The sequence below is a fragment of the Mizuhopecten yessoensis genome, unplaced genomic scaffold, assembly GCF_002113885.1.
Source record: "Mizuhopecten yessoensis strain PY_sf001 unplaced genomic scaffold, ASM211388v2 scaffold3235, whole genome shotgun sequence".
Taxonomy (NCBI): Eukaryota; Metazoa; Mollusca; class Bivalvia; order Pectinida; family Pectinidae; genus Mizuhopecten; species Mizuhopecten yessoensis.
The window spans coordinates 717,781-735,209 of NW_018404943.1; the positions used below are offsets into that span (position 1 = coordinate 717,781).

Consider the following 17,429-nt stretch of genomic DNA (forward strand, 5'->3'; position numbering starts at 1 on the left):
ACGAAGATTTTCTGGTCACATAGTGATTATGTTACACCTTTGCTGTTATCTACCTGTTACAGTATTAAGTCTACCCATTCAATTTAAACATTGCTTTTGGGTACCTTGGGCGATGATGTGTCCTTAACTCGCTGTTGACCTTTGAATGGCCACTCTTCAGCAATCTCGTCAGCCTCGGGTATTGGGTGTAACGAGAACAGGACATCAAGAGGCAAACCAGACATGACATATCCTCTCTCTTTTGTGCGGAGCATGCCTGAAAGATTTTACGAGTGTGCTAAGAATCTGACACGCCATTTGTGTTGTTGTATGTGTGTAATTAAGCAGAAACTGCCATCAGTGTTTTGTGTGATAAATTTGTACATACATCATCTGATACATCGTGTACAAGAGCATTACATTGTATAGGGTGTAAGGAAAGGGGAACAGTGCTATGTCAGGTATATCGAAGCGTTATGTAGGGTATATTGACACAGAAACTTCAGTCACAACTCCTCGGACAGTAGTCTGGCATGTTTGTAAACAAAAACACATGTGGTGTTTCATTATCGCCATTAACTTTTTATGACGTCGTAATAGCCTTTCAATTTCAATTTAGCGTGTGCTATTTTTCATGAGGCTTTACGACAAGCTGTTCTCCCTCAATTCACATAATCATCTCCGTTATACCGGTTCATGATTATTTTGTATCCCCGAAGGGTATGACAGATATGATGTGAAAAGGGATTGTACTTTGACGTCACTTGAACAATCAGATGCATGTACATCGTCGCAAATCAGGATAAAAATCAGGTTACAAATCAGGATAAAAATCAGGTTACAAATCAGGATAAAAATCAGGTTACAAATCAGGATAAAACAGGCTAGTGTTTAACATAGTACTGGTATGATGAAAGAGAAATAATAACCCTCTATCTTGAGGTTGTAACACGAAATTCCCCAACCCTCGGGGTGATTATCAGTTGGCTCTGCCTCAATTTAGGCAACCAAAACATCATCCCTCTGATTGAAGAATTCTCTACCATACCCTTAAGTCATGGGTAGGGGAGATAAATCTTCCCCAGCTAAAACGGGAGAAACACTTGTGATATATATTGACCACTTTACGCGAGGTTTATTGCGCGTATTATGTATTGTATATTGACAGTAACACCTCTTAATGACGTCACCTCTTATACAGTATTGAATGAAAGCGCACTCTTAGAACTAAACGAGTACAGACGTATTTCGTATATATCAGAATGTATACCAAATGTAGTAGTATAGCTAGTGAACGATGGTTTGGTTTAAATTGATAAGCTCTAACAATATTAAGGCACATTTTCACCAATCTAGGACTGAAATATGTATTCGTAACATGTATGGTACAGGTAATAAAGGGAAGCTGAAACGTTAAGAATGTTCATTCCAATCCTGTATTCTTACTTTCATGACAATAATTTTTTTATTATTTTTCATTTTACTGTTCATGATTTAAGCATTGAACTGTTTTTGTATGGTATTTATGATCTATTTGAATGACACAGCTTTGCAAGCAAACAACATAATGCGCGCTATAGATCATAACTTCCATCCAAAAACAGTTCAATACTTATATTTTCGTTTTCGCTGCCTCTTATGTTCTTTTTTAACTTATAATTTATATTTAAAATTCAAAATGCCCGCGTTGTCGACAGTTCATACAATTTCGTTCAATACATGTAGTTTGAACAGCGTGTTTGTCGCGTGCTGATTGGCAAACAAAGTAACAAACACTTCAATGCTATTCCACAATTCAGTATCAATACAATTGCGTATGATATGTCTATATGGTGATTTAAGTTTATCAATAGAACTCTGAGCTGAAAGTTAGATTTGAAATTGTTTCGATTTTTCTCCGGAACAAATTTAGCGCATGGATAAATACAGTGAACACCGGAAATCCGACCTTGCCCTCCACGAGGGAGTTATTTTTGGAAGTTAATTCGAACTTTTCTCTTTGCTCATTTTGTGAAGAATCCAGACTTGAATTTATTTGTTGATTGTATGGGAATCTGACTACAGTCTGTAGATTCTATAACAGCCTTGTTATTTGCCATGTCGTCAGAAACTGAGGAAACAGTTGCTGCGAGACGTGTGAAACTGATAGCGTTTGAAGTGAGTGATCTTGCGACGGAGCACAGGGGTTCATTAAAAATGTCTGAAATGTTTATGTGTGCTGTGACTCATATCAGTAGGTCTGTAACATATGTGTCAGTAAGTTTATAAAATATGTGTATTTCAGGAATTTGTAACGAACCCCTGTTGATCAGTGCAATGTAACAGACGATATTTTTGATAAATTGCATGAGCGTTAAAATTGTTTCCATTGCCGGCATTGGTGATTTCAATCGATGTGCATTTTGTACGATATTGCAGACCTTGGACTTGTTTTTGTTGTAATAAAAGTATTTTTTCATTTTATTTTTTTATTTTGCACATAAATTTACAATGACATTGTCAAATCTCACAATGCCTAGCGATATTTCAGCAGCCGTCATGTTTATTTATATTGGATATTGTAGTTCCGGTCGGTGTTGTATTAATACGCTAAGAATTGTGTCTCGTGCTGCATGGTAATTTAAGTCCTATCAACGACACAGCTTCCAATGAGGCTATATAGTGACAATGCAATGCAAATGTAAATATATATTTCTAAACATGCAGTTTTACCAATTGGTGGAACAGCCAGTTATTGCGGAAGCAAGAAAATGTTTGAGTTGGATACAATTCGGGAATTTCTGTCAAAGCTGAAACAATTTCCTATTGTAAAACTTTTGCGTGAAACAGATTTCAATATTAGGTTTTTATAAAAACATTAAGAGGCTGTATAAGGGAAATGTCAATAATGTTGATTTAGGTAAAACAGTCTAACCCGTAATTATTTTTTTCAATTGTGCAGTTTACTGTTAATTGTTAAAGTTCAAAGATTACCATTTGGCCTTCACGTTTTTACTTTGTTTGTACTTTTTATTACGTAGATCTTACAATGAGAATAGAAGACGATACATGTATGTTTACTGTCAGTCTGTCTGATCGGGCCGTCTCTCTCAATCTGTCAGACCGTCTGTACTTCAACCGGGGACAGCATAATTATTTCCTGTCAGTCTACAGATGTAAAACGGGAGAAAGCATGTGTATTCACTGTCAGACTGATCGTCCGTACTACAGATGTAAAACGGGAGAAAGCATTGTACTCCCTGTCAGACCGTTCGTCCGTTCTACAGATGTTAAATGGTAGACAACATATGTATTCCTTGTCAGACTGATCGTCCGTACTACAGATGTAAAACAGGAGAAAACATGTTTATTCCCTGTCAGACTGATCGTCCGTACTACAGAAATAAAAACAGGAGAAAACATGTTTATTCCCTTTCAGACTGATCGTCCGTACTACAGATGTAAAACAGGAGAAAAAATGTTTATTCTTTGTCAGACTGATCGTCCGTACTACAGGTGTTAAACGGTAGACAATATCTTTATTTCCTGTCACTCTGATCGTCCGTACTACACATGTAAAACAGGAGAAAACATGTTTATTCCCTGTCAGTCTGATCGTCCGCACTACTGGTGTTAAACGGTAGACAACAAGTTTATTCCCTGTCAGTCTGATCGTCCGTACTACAGATGTTAAACGGTAGACAACATCTTTATTCCCTGACAGACTGATCGTCCGCACTACTGGTGTTAACCGGTAGACACATGTGTATTCCCTGTCAGACTGATCGTCCGTACTACAGATGTAAAACAGGAGAAAGCATGTTTAATCCCTGTCAGACTGATCGTCCGTACTACAGATGTTAAAAGGGGAAAACATGTGTATTTCCTGCCAGACTGATCGTCCGTACTACAGATGTTAAAAGGGAAACACATGTGTATTCCCTGTCGGTCTGATCGTCCGTACTTCAGATGTAAAACGGTAAACAACATGTGTTTTCCCTGTCAGACTGATCGTCCGTACTACAGATGTAAAACAGGATAAAAAATGTTTATTCTTTGTCAGACTGATCGTCCGTACTACAGGTGTTAAACGGTAGACAATATCTTTATTTCCTGTCACTCTGATCGTCCGTACTACAGATGTAAAACAGGAGAAAACATGTGTATTCCCTGTCATTCTAATCGTCCATACTTCAGATGTAAAACGGTAAACAACATGTTTATTCCCTATCAGACTGATCGTCCATTTTTCAGATGTAACGCGGTAAACAACATGTGTATTCCCTGTCAGTCTGATCGTCCATACTTCGGATTTAAAACGGTGAACAACATGTGTATTCCCTGCCAGACTGATCGTCCGTACTATTCCTTGTCAGTCTGATCGTCCGTACTACAGATGTAAAACGGTAGACAACATTTTATTCCCTGTCAGACTGATCGTCCGTACTACAGATGTAAAACATAAGAAAACATGTTTATTTCCTGTCAGTCTGATCGTCCGTACTACATATGTAAAACAAGAGAAAGCATGTTTAATCCCTGTCAGACTGATCGTCCGTACTACAGATGTTAAACAGGAGAAAAAATGTTTATTCTTTGTCAGACTGATCGTCCGTACTACAGGTGTTAAACGGTAGACAATATCTTTATTTCCTGTCACTCTGATCGTCCGTACTACAGATGTAAAACAGGAGAAAACATGTGTATTCCCTGTCATTCTAATCGTCCATACTTCAGATGTAAAACGGTAAACAACATGTTTATTCCCTATCAGACTGATCGTCCATTTTTCAGATGTAAAGCGGTAAACAACATGCGTATTCCCTGTCAGTCTGATCGTCCATACTTCAGATGTAAAACGGTAAACAACATGTTTATTCCCTATCAGACTGATCGTCCATTTTTCAGATGTAAAGCGGTAAACAACATGTGTATTCCCTGTCAGTCTGATCGTCCATACTTCAGATTTAAAACGGTGAACAACATGTGTATTCCCTGCCAGACTGATCGTCCGTACTACAGATGTTAAAAGGGAAACACATGTGTATTCCCTGTCGGTCTGATCGTCCATACTTCAGATGTTAAACGATAAACAACATGTGTATTCCCTGTCAGACTGATCGTCCGTACTACAGATGTGAAACAGGAGAAAGCATTGTTTATTCCCTGTCAGACTGATCGTCCGTACTACAGATATTAAACGGTAGACAACATGTTTATTCCCTGTCAGTCTGATCGTCCGTACTACAGATGTAAAACGGTAGACAACATGTTTATTCCCTGTCAGACTGATCGTCCGTACTACAGATATTAAACGGTAGACAACATGTCTATTCCCTGTCAGTCTGATCGTCCGTACTACAGATGTTAAAAGGGAAACACATGTGTATTCCCTGTCGGTCTTATTGTCCGTGCTTCAGATGTAAAACGGTAAACAACATGTGTATTCCCTGTCAGACTGATTGTTTATTCCCTGTCAGACTGATCGTCCGTACTCCAGATGTAAAACAGGAGAAAACATGTGTATTCCCTGTCAGTCTGATCGTCCGTACTACAGATGTTAAAAGGGAAACACATGTGTATTCCCTGTCGGTCTTATTGTCCGTGCTTCAGATGTAAAACGGTAAACAACATGTGTATTCCCTGTCAGACTGATTGTTTATTCCCTGTCAGACTGATCGTCCGTACTACAGATATTAAACGGTAGACAACATGTTTATTCCCTGTCAGCCTGATCGTCCGTACTACAGATGTAAAACGGTAGACAACATGTTTATTCCCTGTCAGTCTGATCGTCCGCACTACTGGTGTTAAACGGTAGACACATGTGTATTCCCTGTCAGACTGATCGTCCGTACTACAGATGTAAAACAGGAGAAAACATGTGTATTCCCTGTCAGTCTGATCGTCCGTACTACAGATGTTAAAAGGGAAACACATGTGTAGTCCCTGTCGGTCTGATCGTCCATACTTCAGATGTAAAACGGCAAACAACATGTGTATTCCCTGTCAGACTGATCGTCCGTACTACAGATATAAAACGGTAGACAACATGTTTATTCCCTGTCAGTCTGATCGTCCGCACTACTGGTGTTAAACGGTAGACACATGTGTATTCCCTGTCAGACTGATCGTCCGTACTACAGATGTAAAACGGTAGACAACATTTTATCCCCTGTCAGACTGATCGTCCGTACTACAGATGTAAAACATGAGAAAACATGTTTATTTCCTGTCAGTCTGATCGTCCGTACTACAGATGTAAAACAGGAGAAAACATGTTTATTCCCTGTCAGTCTGATCGTCCGCACTACTGGTGTTAAACGGTAGACACATGTGTATTCCCTGTCAGACTGATCGTCCGTACTACAGATGTTAAACGGGAGACAACATGTTTATTCCCTGTCAGACTGATCGTCCGTACTACAGATGTGAAACGGGAGAAAGCATGTTTATTCCCTGTCAGACTGATCATCCGTACTACAGATCTGAAACAGGAGAAAGCATGTTTATTCCCTGTCAGACTGATCGTCCGTACTACAGGTGTTAAACGGTAGACAACATGTGTGGTTTTTTCGGGGTTGATTTGATCGATTCCCAAAAATTGAACGTTGTGTATGTGGGATCCCTGATAATATTCCCTCCACATTTTCTTGCCCCGGCTAAGCACTGTTATGAGACATCTTTATAACAAGTTAAGCTCGGTGGTCAGACGTTCTTAAGCTCGTTTTTTTTATCTAAATATTGTTGCAATTACTTATCAATAGATCAGCCAATACCAGCATCAAAATGTATAGACAACTTCATTACCAAATCTGAAATGTCTGTCTATAAATGTCACACGTACACCCCCCTCCCCCTTTAAAAGACAATATCGATCAAGACACAAGTTTCTTTCTGATTTGAAGTTTCATTTTTGTTTCGACTTGGACAATGATTGGAATTTGTCCATCGAAGATACGGTTGATATTCCTACCAGAGCCAAAAACACGGCATTTGTCTGGATCCAAATGGAATTTGCATTTTAAATGAATTATGTAGAAATATCGAATCGTCTTTGGGAAGCCCTTCAAAAACCCGAGGAATAAACGATGCCAGATGCTTTTAATCTTTTTATATCTTGAGTATAGGTATCCTGTATATATTAGAAATAAAACAGTTTTCTAACCAAATGACGCCTTTATTCAACTACATTTAGACATTTTTGTAATGATTCGCCTGAAGTCACAAATCGTTCTGTATTTCTTGGATTTGAACTTAAACTAAACGCACGTTTGTATGGGTCGTCCTCATAAACCTTTCATATTAATCATTTTTGTGTAGTGTACTAAATTTTTAAATGTTCCATTTTTTTTACTTTATCTAGAAATCGTCTGTTCCTCTATTACACTTTTGTGTTTAGATTAACTCATACATCGCCCTAAAAGCAACGTATAGCTGTCTTTATTACATGTACAAATCAAAATATAAGTGGGACAAGTCTCCCTGTATTTACCATTGGTTAAAGTAAACTAATCAGTAAAAAAAATTATCTTAATTTACTAATTAATCAATTCTTCTTTTACCTATCTGCTTTTTATATTTTTCACAAAATGCAGTCGATATGTTTTATCAGAAAATATTTTGAAACTTGACCTAGATTATGACGTCACATTTTGTACTTTAGTGGAAATGTGTCAGAATTACAACAAACGGTCATGCGATACAGTTTAAGTAATAATTTGTTATGGATTTTTTGCGATAATTTTCTGTACGTTAAGATTACAAGCGTTGGTTTTTAAATGACAATGTCACTGTATGTTTGTATTGATCAGTTTCATTAAGACGCTCACACCATCTAATCCAGATGAGGAGGGCCTTGCCAGATTGGGTTTCAGAAGTAGTCCCATGTTCACAATCTGACATACTGGTATTTATCTTACAGATGCATAAATTGGCCAACTCTCCCAAAATGATCGCTCCTGTGATATACACATCGGATTTCAGTGGTACATACGTACTACACCAGGCAAAATCATGAGCGTCACGGTACGACGTCGTGTTTGGCCGCAGACTATCACAGTGGTTTTTTTACACGTAGTCCATCGAATTACTGACAGATCAGCGTCCTTATGTTCGAATCTTATTGGCAGCAGCTAGCCATATTTGTAACGTATTTGAACATAATACATTTTATTTCTGATTGGTCTAGTCTGCCAAGCTGTATAAATGGGTAGACATACAAGGAGGTAATCACGTAAATGACTGACAACTATCCAGGAGATCTAGAAAACAATGGAGTTGCTTTATGCCATGAAAACCGGTTAAGTTGCAGCTTAGTTAACCCCTCCATCATCAAACGTTTGGCTATTCAAACTGCCCCTTGTCCGTGGCCCTTGGTCCGTCCTTCAGTACTTCGTATGATCGTCTGTTATCCGCCATTAAACACTTCTTGTTGTCGTTGGAAGTACCCAAAAAAACTTTTTAAAATTTTATATGACTTTGTCTTTAGTTGTGTATGTTTTATTTTTAGACTGATCGAAAATGTAAGATGGCTACCAGACAGCCATCTTTGAGTTTTACAGTTCCTGTTTGTTGTCGCTCGTTTTCAAAAAGTACGGTACTTGATGGATCTTTTTCCCCCTTCTTTTTAAACTGCATATGTTGGTTCCCTTTTGCTCCTTAGCTTACACAGTAAGTACAATTTCTTATAGAGAAAAAAACCCTGAATTATTTCTGAAATCTATTACCTGTCATTTGTAATAAATCCTTTTACAAAGTACATTAGATGTTGCTGTCACATGTATTTTATGTACTGATCTCTTTATTCATACGTCATGCAGGTACTTGTGGTGGGAACATTAGCAAATGTAGAACATGGCTTCACAGTTTAGTTCAGTAGGTTCATTTGACAGAAACACACATATTCTGTTGATATGTTAGCGGAAGACAGGTGCTAGTTGTTAAATCGTAACTCGTTTTCGAGTACAATATGGGACCCGTCTACATTTAGTCCAACCGTACACTAGTACTTGTATTTATTTGACCGAGAACACGCCGAACTACATGTAACTTGACCACACGAGGAGACATGTAAGGAACATTTGTAGAAATTTAGAACATGTCAACTTTGTTTTGAATATGTTTCCTATTTAGAAGAACTTGTGAATGAAGTCAACATACAAGTCTGCCAATGTCTGAAATATTCTTCCAAATCAAGTGTATCTGCGGTACATTGACTTTATTCACTCTGACCATATATATACTCACCGAGTACTGTTTCAATTGTGCCTTTGGCCGTTAAGTACTTCAAACAATCTAGCTCGGTATTCATTCTATGATCAAAGGATAACACCGTTATACAGTCCCGCTGTTCGCTTTGTATAAAAAAATACATTTTATCAAAAGTCGAGATAGCAATTTGTGTTTTAAAATGGGTTATGTCCTCCTTTCTAAAAGAAATCGCATATGCACTAATTTTATTTGAAAAAAAATCATCAAGGAATAAATGTCTGCTCGTTTCAAAGTTCCTTTAACGTCAAACAATAAACCGATGCTATTGTCGGCAGTACTCGGAGCCAGGGATAGAGGGATCCGTTGGTTATTTTAGATTTTATAACGGATAATAGTGTTTTTACACCAGACAAGATGTAATCCAATACTAACAGAACATCTGTTGGCTCTTTACGTGTACAATCGTTTGGAAAATGTTGTTATTCGAAACGGAAAAAAAAGTCTGAAAATGGACGACAGTCCTGGACGGATAACAAGTGTAAACCTAACCTTTGTGTACATTATACATCAGACTATATCGCATATCAATCTGTATTATACACACAGGCCAAAAAAAACCCCACCCAAATCTGGTCCCTTACCTAAAAGTTACCAATTAGGGAAACGTGAGGTGACCGTGTAGAAACTACAGAGACGTACGCTTTAAGGTATAAATGTCGTCGACTGATATCCTCATCTACAAAATTATAACAAAGCTTGCTGTTATAGGACATTGTGATGTGATTGGCTGACAAAAACACTCATTATGATGTGATTGGATAAAAAAAATCATTATGTGCTGAATAAATGGCCATTTACTGCAATGTGATTGGATAAAGTGCCGTTTATTGGGATATTATTTGATGAACTGTTACTAATAGAATGTGATCGGATAAAACGAAATGTATATTGTAATTTGATGTTATTGGTTTAAACATATTGTATACCGAATGTGGTATCCTCGAAATTCCAGGGGTAACGCTCACTAACAAATGTACGTTGCGAAGAGTTCCAAATTGAGCGTAACCCATGGAATTTTTAAGTGAGCGTAACCCTGGAATTTTGTAAGTGAGCGTAACCCTGGAATATTGCAAGTGAGCGTAACCCTGGAACTTTGGAGACATAAGTATGTTCTGAAACGAAACATTGGATGTATCCGGCAATTTTCAACACAGATGCATGCAAGACTTTGGTGCATGTACGTCTTAACTTGACAATAGTATTGCCATGCTATGAGATATTTCTGATACACTAGCTAGTCGTCTGCAGAGGGTTCAAATCCCCTCTGCACGTCTGGTTACTCGTACTCGATAGAGAGCACATCACATCAGTGCTATAGCCGTTACGTGTACGATACAGACAACAGAACAAAATGTTGATATCACATACAAGACACTAAATGGAACTTCCCCTCAGTATATGCACGAGCTTGTCACCATTGTATTACCCATCATGAACACTGAAACCGGATATAGAATTATCGTTACATGTACAAAGTATACGTGTGGTGCTTCTTGCTCGTTTTTGTGTCTAGGAAATATGACTGAGAACACTCGAACGCGAAAGGAAACAAATCCCAATCATGTGATAAATATAATCCAATCAAAACGCTGTTACATACGTATACGGATGAGGTATAACATGTTAACGTGATGTGTGATGTAATTGTGGTATTATTTATACAGGAAGACGCGCTGTCTACACATAAAGCCGTTTCACATTTGTTTTCGAAGTAATACGAGCAATTGCGGTCTGATATGAATTATGGCAACATGTATAGATATTTTGTAATACCACGTCGTTCGGAGGGGGAGAGGTTGGTTGTGTCTAAAACAGCTGTTTCCTATAATGCCTTTGAAAACAATTTGATCTTTTTGTTCGAGCATACATATATGTAGCACCATATTTATATGCTACAGGCCAGCTGCAAAAAATATGGTTAAGAATCTTAATATAACTAAAGTTGTAGGTTTCGAACACAAATGAACAGATACGTAATCGCTATATTGAAAGAAAGTATATATGTATATACATTCTATACATTTTGCAACAATTACGAAACAAGTTTTATCATCTTATATAAATTACTCTGAATGACTCTGCTGCTAGCATTGGAGAAGGTGTGTGTATGAGGAGGGGGGGGGGGGGGGGGGGGCTTACTATGTGAGGAAATAGGTGTACTCGGAGAAAACCGATGTGGTCCGGTAGATGACCCCATACCTTGTCCGAATCGAATCTCGGCCGTCTCGAAAGGTGTGAGCTATCCACTGCGCCACCCGACCAGAGAGTATGGAAACTTCAGTCCACACATTTAGATACAAATAAAACATAACAATAGGAAAATCATTTAACAAATTATGCATTTACAACACGACGTTATAACAGAATATTTACCATCGTATGGCATTGCCACTATAAAACCCTACCAAATTCTGTTGGCATTCATACAGGCTATGAATGGCATGGACCGATTGTTGACGTCATAATTGTTACGTTTGATACCACTGACCCTCCCTGGGCGATGGCTGTTCTATTCATTGAACAAGCATACACGATAATATATTACTAAATGTTGCATTTGTTGAATAATAGTAAATGTAATTGAGTTTTATATGAGATGAACAGATTCCAAAAATGGTAAATATAAGTATTGAACTGCTTTCAGTTGGCATTCATAGGCTAGCGCTTCATTGAATTTGCCTTTGTCCAGTTGGCATTCATATTGCCTATGAATGCCAACTGAAAGCAGTTCAATGCTTAAATATACTTTTCATACATGTAATACATGAAAAAAGCTTTTCCCGGATGAAAGCATAATGCGTGTGAACGAAAGGTCCAAAAAGGGTCATTTCCTGCCCCATGCGAATGCCTTTAACATATCAAGTCATTAACAACTTGTAAAAAAACTACCCGACCATGTTAGCGCCCCGGGGTAATTAGGTGTGTGCCTCTTGTTGCGTACTCTCTGTATAAGAGTACATCCCTCGCGTGTCCCCGCCATGGAGATACTAGAGCGCCTGATTTTATTGATAGGGAGCATGCATTAACAGGCAAATGAAGGCGATAGAAACGAAACGTTATTTGCCGCAGCATTACACGGTTAAAAGATTTTGGAGGCATTACGAAGGTTTATGTGACAACAGAGGGGTATTTGGTAAAAGTGGGGATAATGGATGAAAAACAGAACAAATAAAATCACAGTTACATCCGAAACGCAAGAATCTGAAAACATGGCACGTAATCAATGTACAGACTTTTGTTTTAAAAGTTTGGTTTTTGTCTCGTAACCAAAGTAACGGGACAATAATGCTTGGAAACAAGGGAGGAGAGACTAAACGCTGGTCAGTACATAGCAGCACGCACCACCCGTCATCCACGTCTTGAAGTTCACAAAAAAAGACAAATGGAAAATTCATCTTTTTTTTTACAAAAATTTTAACACTATTTCTGCTGTGCTATATAGCTGCTGAGGATAGAGCAGTATATAACTGGAGATTGATATATGATGTATTTGTCAATTTATATGAAAACTGTAGATCTGTCTCCGCGCAAACCGCCTCTACCTGATATTACCACACTGGTAGTCCTATATATAGCTCCGATAAGACCAACACCGCCCCTACCATTCTGTTAAATGCGTTCTCAAGGACATATGTTTTTACAGTGGGTTTTTTTCAATGTGATCTGGACCTGCGAGGCCTGTTTTATTTAGCACAGAAAAATCTTCCCATTTAAGGAGACAAATAAATCTGTGCCATTTTCCTTAGAAATGAAAGGACTAGAGTTCCGTTGGTGTAAATATCAGGTAGCTAACAACACACCTACTCTATCAAAACGTTTCCTCGGCTGATGAAAATATACTCTGTATTACAAGAGGTCTTCAGGGCAGACACGCTTTATACATGTGTAGTCGCCTTATTTTGTTACAGTATATCTGAAACATTACAACGGAACTTCGTTACTTTTGGAACCAATGGGGGTTTTTTTGTGAAATATATAGTGTCGTTTGCTGATAAAAATTAAACACGTCGTTCAAACGACTCCACGAACATTACTTAACGATAAAACGTATTTTCGAATTGCTAAAATCCCTTCGGACCATGTCGGAGTTTGGCATCGGGATCTATTGGGTATTTTATTTGTTGAATTGACTTGTCCGTGTTGCCTTCCAACAGCACTTGATGGCAGCTGTAAGATCTCCCCTCAATGGACGGTCGAGCTCATAGACATTTTAAGTTATTTCCTAAAATTCACTCAACATTTGGCTGTAATTACAAGCTTCATGGAAGGTGAAAGTCTACCTAAACACAAATAATACCATGTGAGGTCATGTGACGATTTTAGCCAATCAGAGACACGGATATGTATAGTCAATAACTCTTCTTAAAAGTTTTCACGAATACAAGTGAAGAAATGAAAACCACATCAAAATTTGTGACCGAGAAGATATATTTTGATGACATTTCTCGAAGGAAAATATCGCTGCTAGGCCAATTTCATGATATTTAACTAAAGGTCAAAATCACACAAAGGTATCGCATTCGGTCTATTGTCTTGACATTAAACTCAAACTCAAGGTCATAGAACGTAACGCCAATAGACAATCGGCATGACATTTATCTCATTATCAAGGCCACAGAATGGTATCACCACTTATCCAGTTTTCTCGGGTCAAGGCCACAGAAATGTAACATGACATTTATCTCCAGGTCAATGTCACAAAACAGATCTCCTCTAGTCCACTCTCATGACATTTATTGATTATTATATCAAGGTCACGGAAATGAAACGTCACTATTCCATTGTCATGACATTTACTATCATATCAAGGTCAAGGTCATAAAAAGTAATATCAATAGTCCATGACACTTATCTCTTTATCAAGGCCACAGAATGGTATCACCACTTATCCAGTTTTCTCGGGTCAAGGCCACAGAAATGTAACATCAATAGTTCATGACATTTATCTCAAGGTCAATGTCACAAAACAGATCTCCTCTCGTCCACTCTCATGACATTTATTGATTATTATATCAAGGTCACGGAAATGAAACGTCACTATTCCATTGTCATGACATTTACTATCATATCAAGGTGAAGGTCATAAAAAAGTAATATCAATAGTCCATGACATTTATCTCGTTGTCAAGGCCACAGAACGGTATCACCACTTATCCAGTTTTCTCGGTCAAGGCCATAGAAATGTAACCTCAATAGTTCATGACATTTATCTCAAAGGTCAATGTCACAAAACAGATCTCCTCTAGTTCATTCTCATGACATTTATTGATTAATATATCAAGGTCACGGAAATGAAACGTCGCCATTCCATTGTCATGACATTTACTTTCATGTCAAGGTCAAGGTCACTAAAAAGTAATATCAATAATCCATGACATTTATCTGAAGGTGAAGGTCACAGAAAGATAACGTCAGTAGTCGGTTGTCATGATGTTTGTCTCAATCTCAATACAATAATGTTACTTTCATATTAAATAATTGTTATTTCCTAATCAAAATGATTTGACAGCACAATGGACCTTCAATGGCCTCTCTCTATATGACAGACGGTGACCATATCGACGAACGAGCGTTGTATCGTATCTTTCACCGGAAATGACATCAGAATTAATATGTACAGTGGAGATGATATCCTTATCTTAATTGCAATCGTTGTTTTATATGATGTTTATATATGTTACAGGATCACATTGGATACTGAGATAAGTAAGATTTATAATGACGACAATATATTCAGTGATGACCTTCGCTCTCGTTACGTCACCATCCGGGACCTTCTGGCACACAACATTGGTATCCGTAGCAACAACTATATGAGGTTCGATGACACCCTGACAAGGGGAAACATATACAGGCAAGTATACACTAAAACATGTACATTCAAGCGAATACAGGTAATCGGTTTGGTTTAATTTGGTTTAGTATTGTTTAACGTCCTTTCAACAGCTATGGTCATTTAAGGACGGCATCCCCTGTGTGTAAGATACATGCGTGTATTATATGCGTGTGTGTTTTGGGAGGCTGCGATATGTTCGTGTTTGTCTCCTTGTGTCTCCTCGGAACTGATGCCGACTTTATTGTGCTACCTCACTGAAACATACTGCCGAAGACACTCAGCAGGACAACCCACCCGGTCACATTATACTGACAATGGACGAACCAGTTGTCCCTCTCCTAAATTGCTGAGCGTTAAGCGGGAGTAGAGACTACCATTTTTACAGACTCTGGTATGTCTCGGCCAGGGGACAGCACCCAAAGCCTTCCTTACAGGCGCGAACTCTCATCTAAAGGCCAAAAGTGAGCCATTGTCAAGGAAGACATTAGGGAAAAAAGTTGTTTAGAAAGAAGAGAATAGATATAAGATCCTAAATTTAGTCGCCTCTTACGATCATGCAATGGGGGGCGGCAGGTACAATTCGAACGCCCTACCTGCAGGGACATATAAAGGTAATCATAATCAGGTTTTTAGAGGAAAGTCAATAATACTATGCAGTTAACTTGTGATATAGTTTTTCTTTTTCTTGCCGGGGATCCACGGACAAACATATCATATCAAAGATATTATGTCTGTCAATCTTTCGATATAAAAGCTACATAATTAAAACTGAAGGTTTTACATGTAAGTGACATATAATTATAACCTAACATGAAAAAAGTCGTGATATTAACAAGTGTACATTACATTCTCCAACAGAAATGTACCGTCCACTCACATGACCCTACCACCCGTGTCAAGGTCATCCGTGTAAAATGCACACCGCTGGCAATTGTTTCTACCTTAGTAATTATTCTTTGATTATTTTCGCTTGTCTCCTGTGATTTGAACAATGTGGGTAATGAAACTTTACCTTGAGGTCGACTGGATTTTGCAATATCAATATAATAAAGGTCTGGGATTGCAATGATTTCCTTTTTAAACGTTACGATCTCTTTTCCGATCGATAGTAGCGCCCCCAGGCGGTGGCGATGACCCGTCGTTAGATGCGGGACAGAAAGGTCTGATCGATGGGCGCCAAATCGTAATTGCATACCTTGCTTCACATCAACTTCTAGTTTGTCGTGCACAAAGTTATTTATAAATGCAATCCCGTCTAATTCATATAAATGTAATTTAAAGTTTCCCTTCGGTTGTACAATCATATTTCGTTCTTTGGAATCCGGTGTTCGGAGAATCACCGACAGATTAGGCCCGTTTACAGCAGGGTACTGTGTGTCTGCCTCACCGTCTACGTCTGTTTACCTCAAGGTCCTCTCAAGGTCAACTCAAGGTCATCAATATACTCTAATAAAACACATTGTTACCTCTCTTTGTACAAGCCTAAATAACTTTCAGTACGAAGTCTGCGTTAAGCGACCACCCCATTCTGAAGACCCTTAATAAAACCATTAAGTCCTATTGTGGTATCCTTGCCATTTTATTTTGTTTATATCGATCGCCATGAAGAAAGCAGCCGTAATCTATTTGTCAACTGGGAGGCAGATCTATACATAATACGATAAACAATAATTGTACATGGTTTGAAGACATTCGTTTTTTTATGGATGATAATAACTTTGGACAGCAATAAAGATCCATCTGTCTTTGAGTGAAGTAATGCATATATATAAATACCCTGTGGCCCTTTTCGCGTATCATATAATGTATAAATCCTACCCCCCCCCCCCTCGTTGAATGTATTACCCCTTGGTACCCCGTTTGTCGTTGAATGTATTACCCCGTGGTAACCCGTTTGTCGTTGAATGTATTGCCCCGTGGTAGCCCGTTTGTCGTTGAATGTATTACCCCGTGGTAGCCCGTTTGTCGTTGAATGTATTACCCCGTGGTAGCCCGTTTGTCGTTGAATGTATTACCCCGGGGTAACCCGCTTGTCGTTGAATGTATTACCCCGTGGTAACCCGTTTGTCGTTGAATGTATTGCCCCGTGGTAGCCCGTTTGTCGTTGAATGTATTACCCCGTGGTAGCCCGTTTGTCGTTGAATGTATTACCTCGTGTTAACCCGTTTGTCGTTGAATGTATTACCCCGTGGTAGCCCGTTTGTCGTTGAATGTATTACCCCGTGGTAACCCGTTTGTCGTTGAATGTATTCCCCCGTGGTAACCCGTTTGTCGTTGAATGTATTCCCCCGTGGTAACCCGTTTGTCGTTGAATGTATTGCCCCGTGGTAGCCCGTTTGTCGTTGAATGTATTACCTCGTGT

General features: G+C 38.5%; 1 protein-coding gene across 1 annotated transcript in view; it reads left to right on the top strand.

The window, feature by feature from the left end:
- LOC110447241 (protein flp-like) overlaps window positions 1–17,429 on the top strand; it is a 57,841-nt gene that overhangs the window by 30,415 nt on the left and 9,997 nt on the right. Inside the window, exon 2 of the mRNA XM_021492795.1 lies at window positions 14,915–15,085. Coding sequence (XP_021348470.1) covers window positions 14,915–15,085 — 171 coding nt within the window. The remainder of the gene's footprint in view (window positions 1–14,914; window positions 15,086–17,429) is intronic.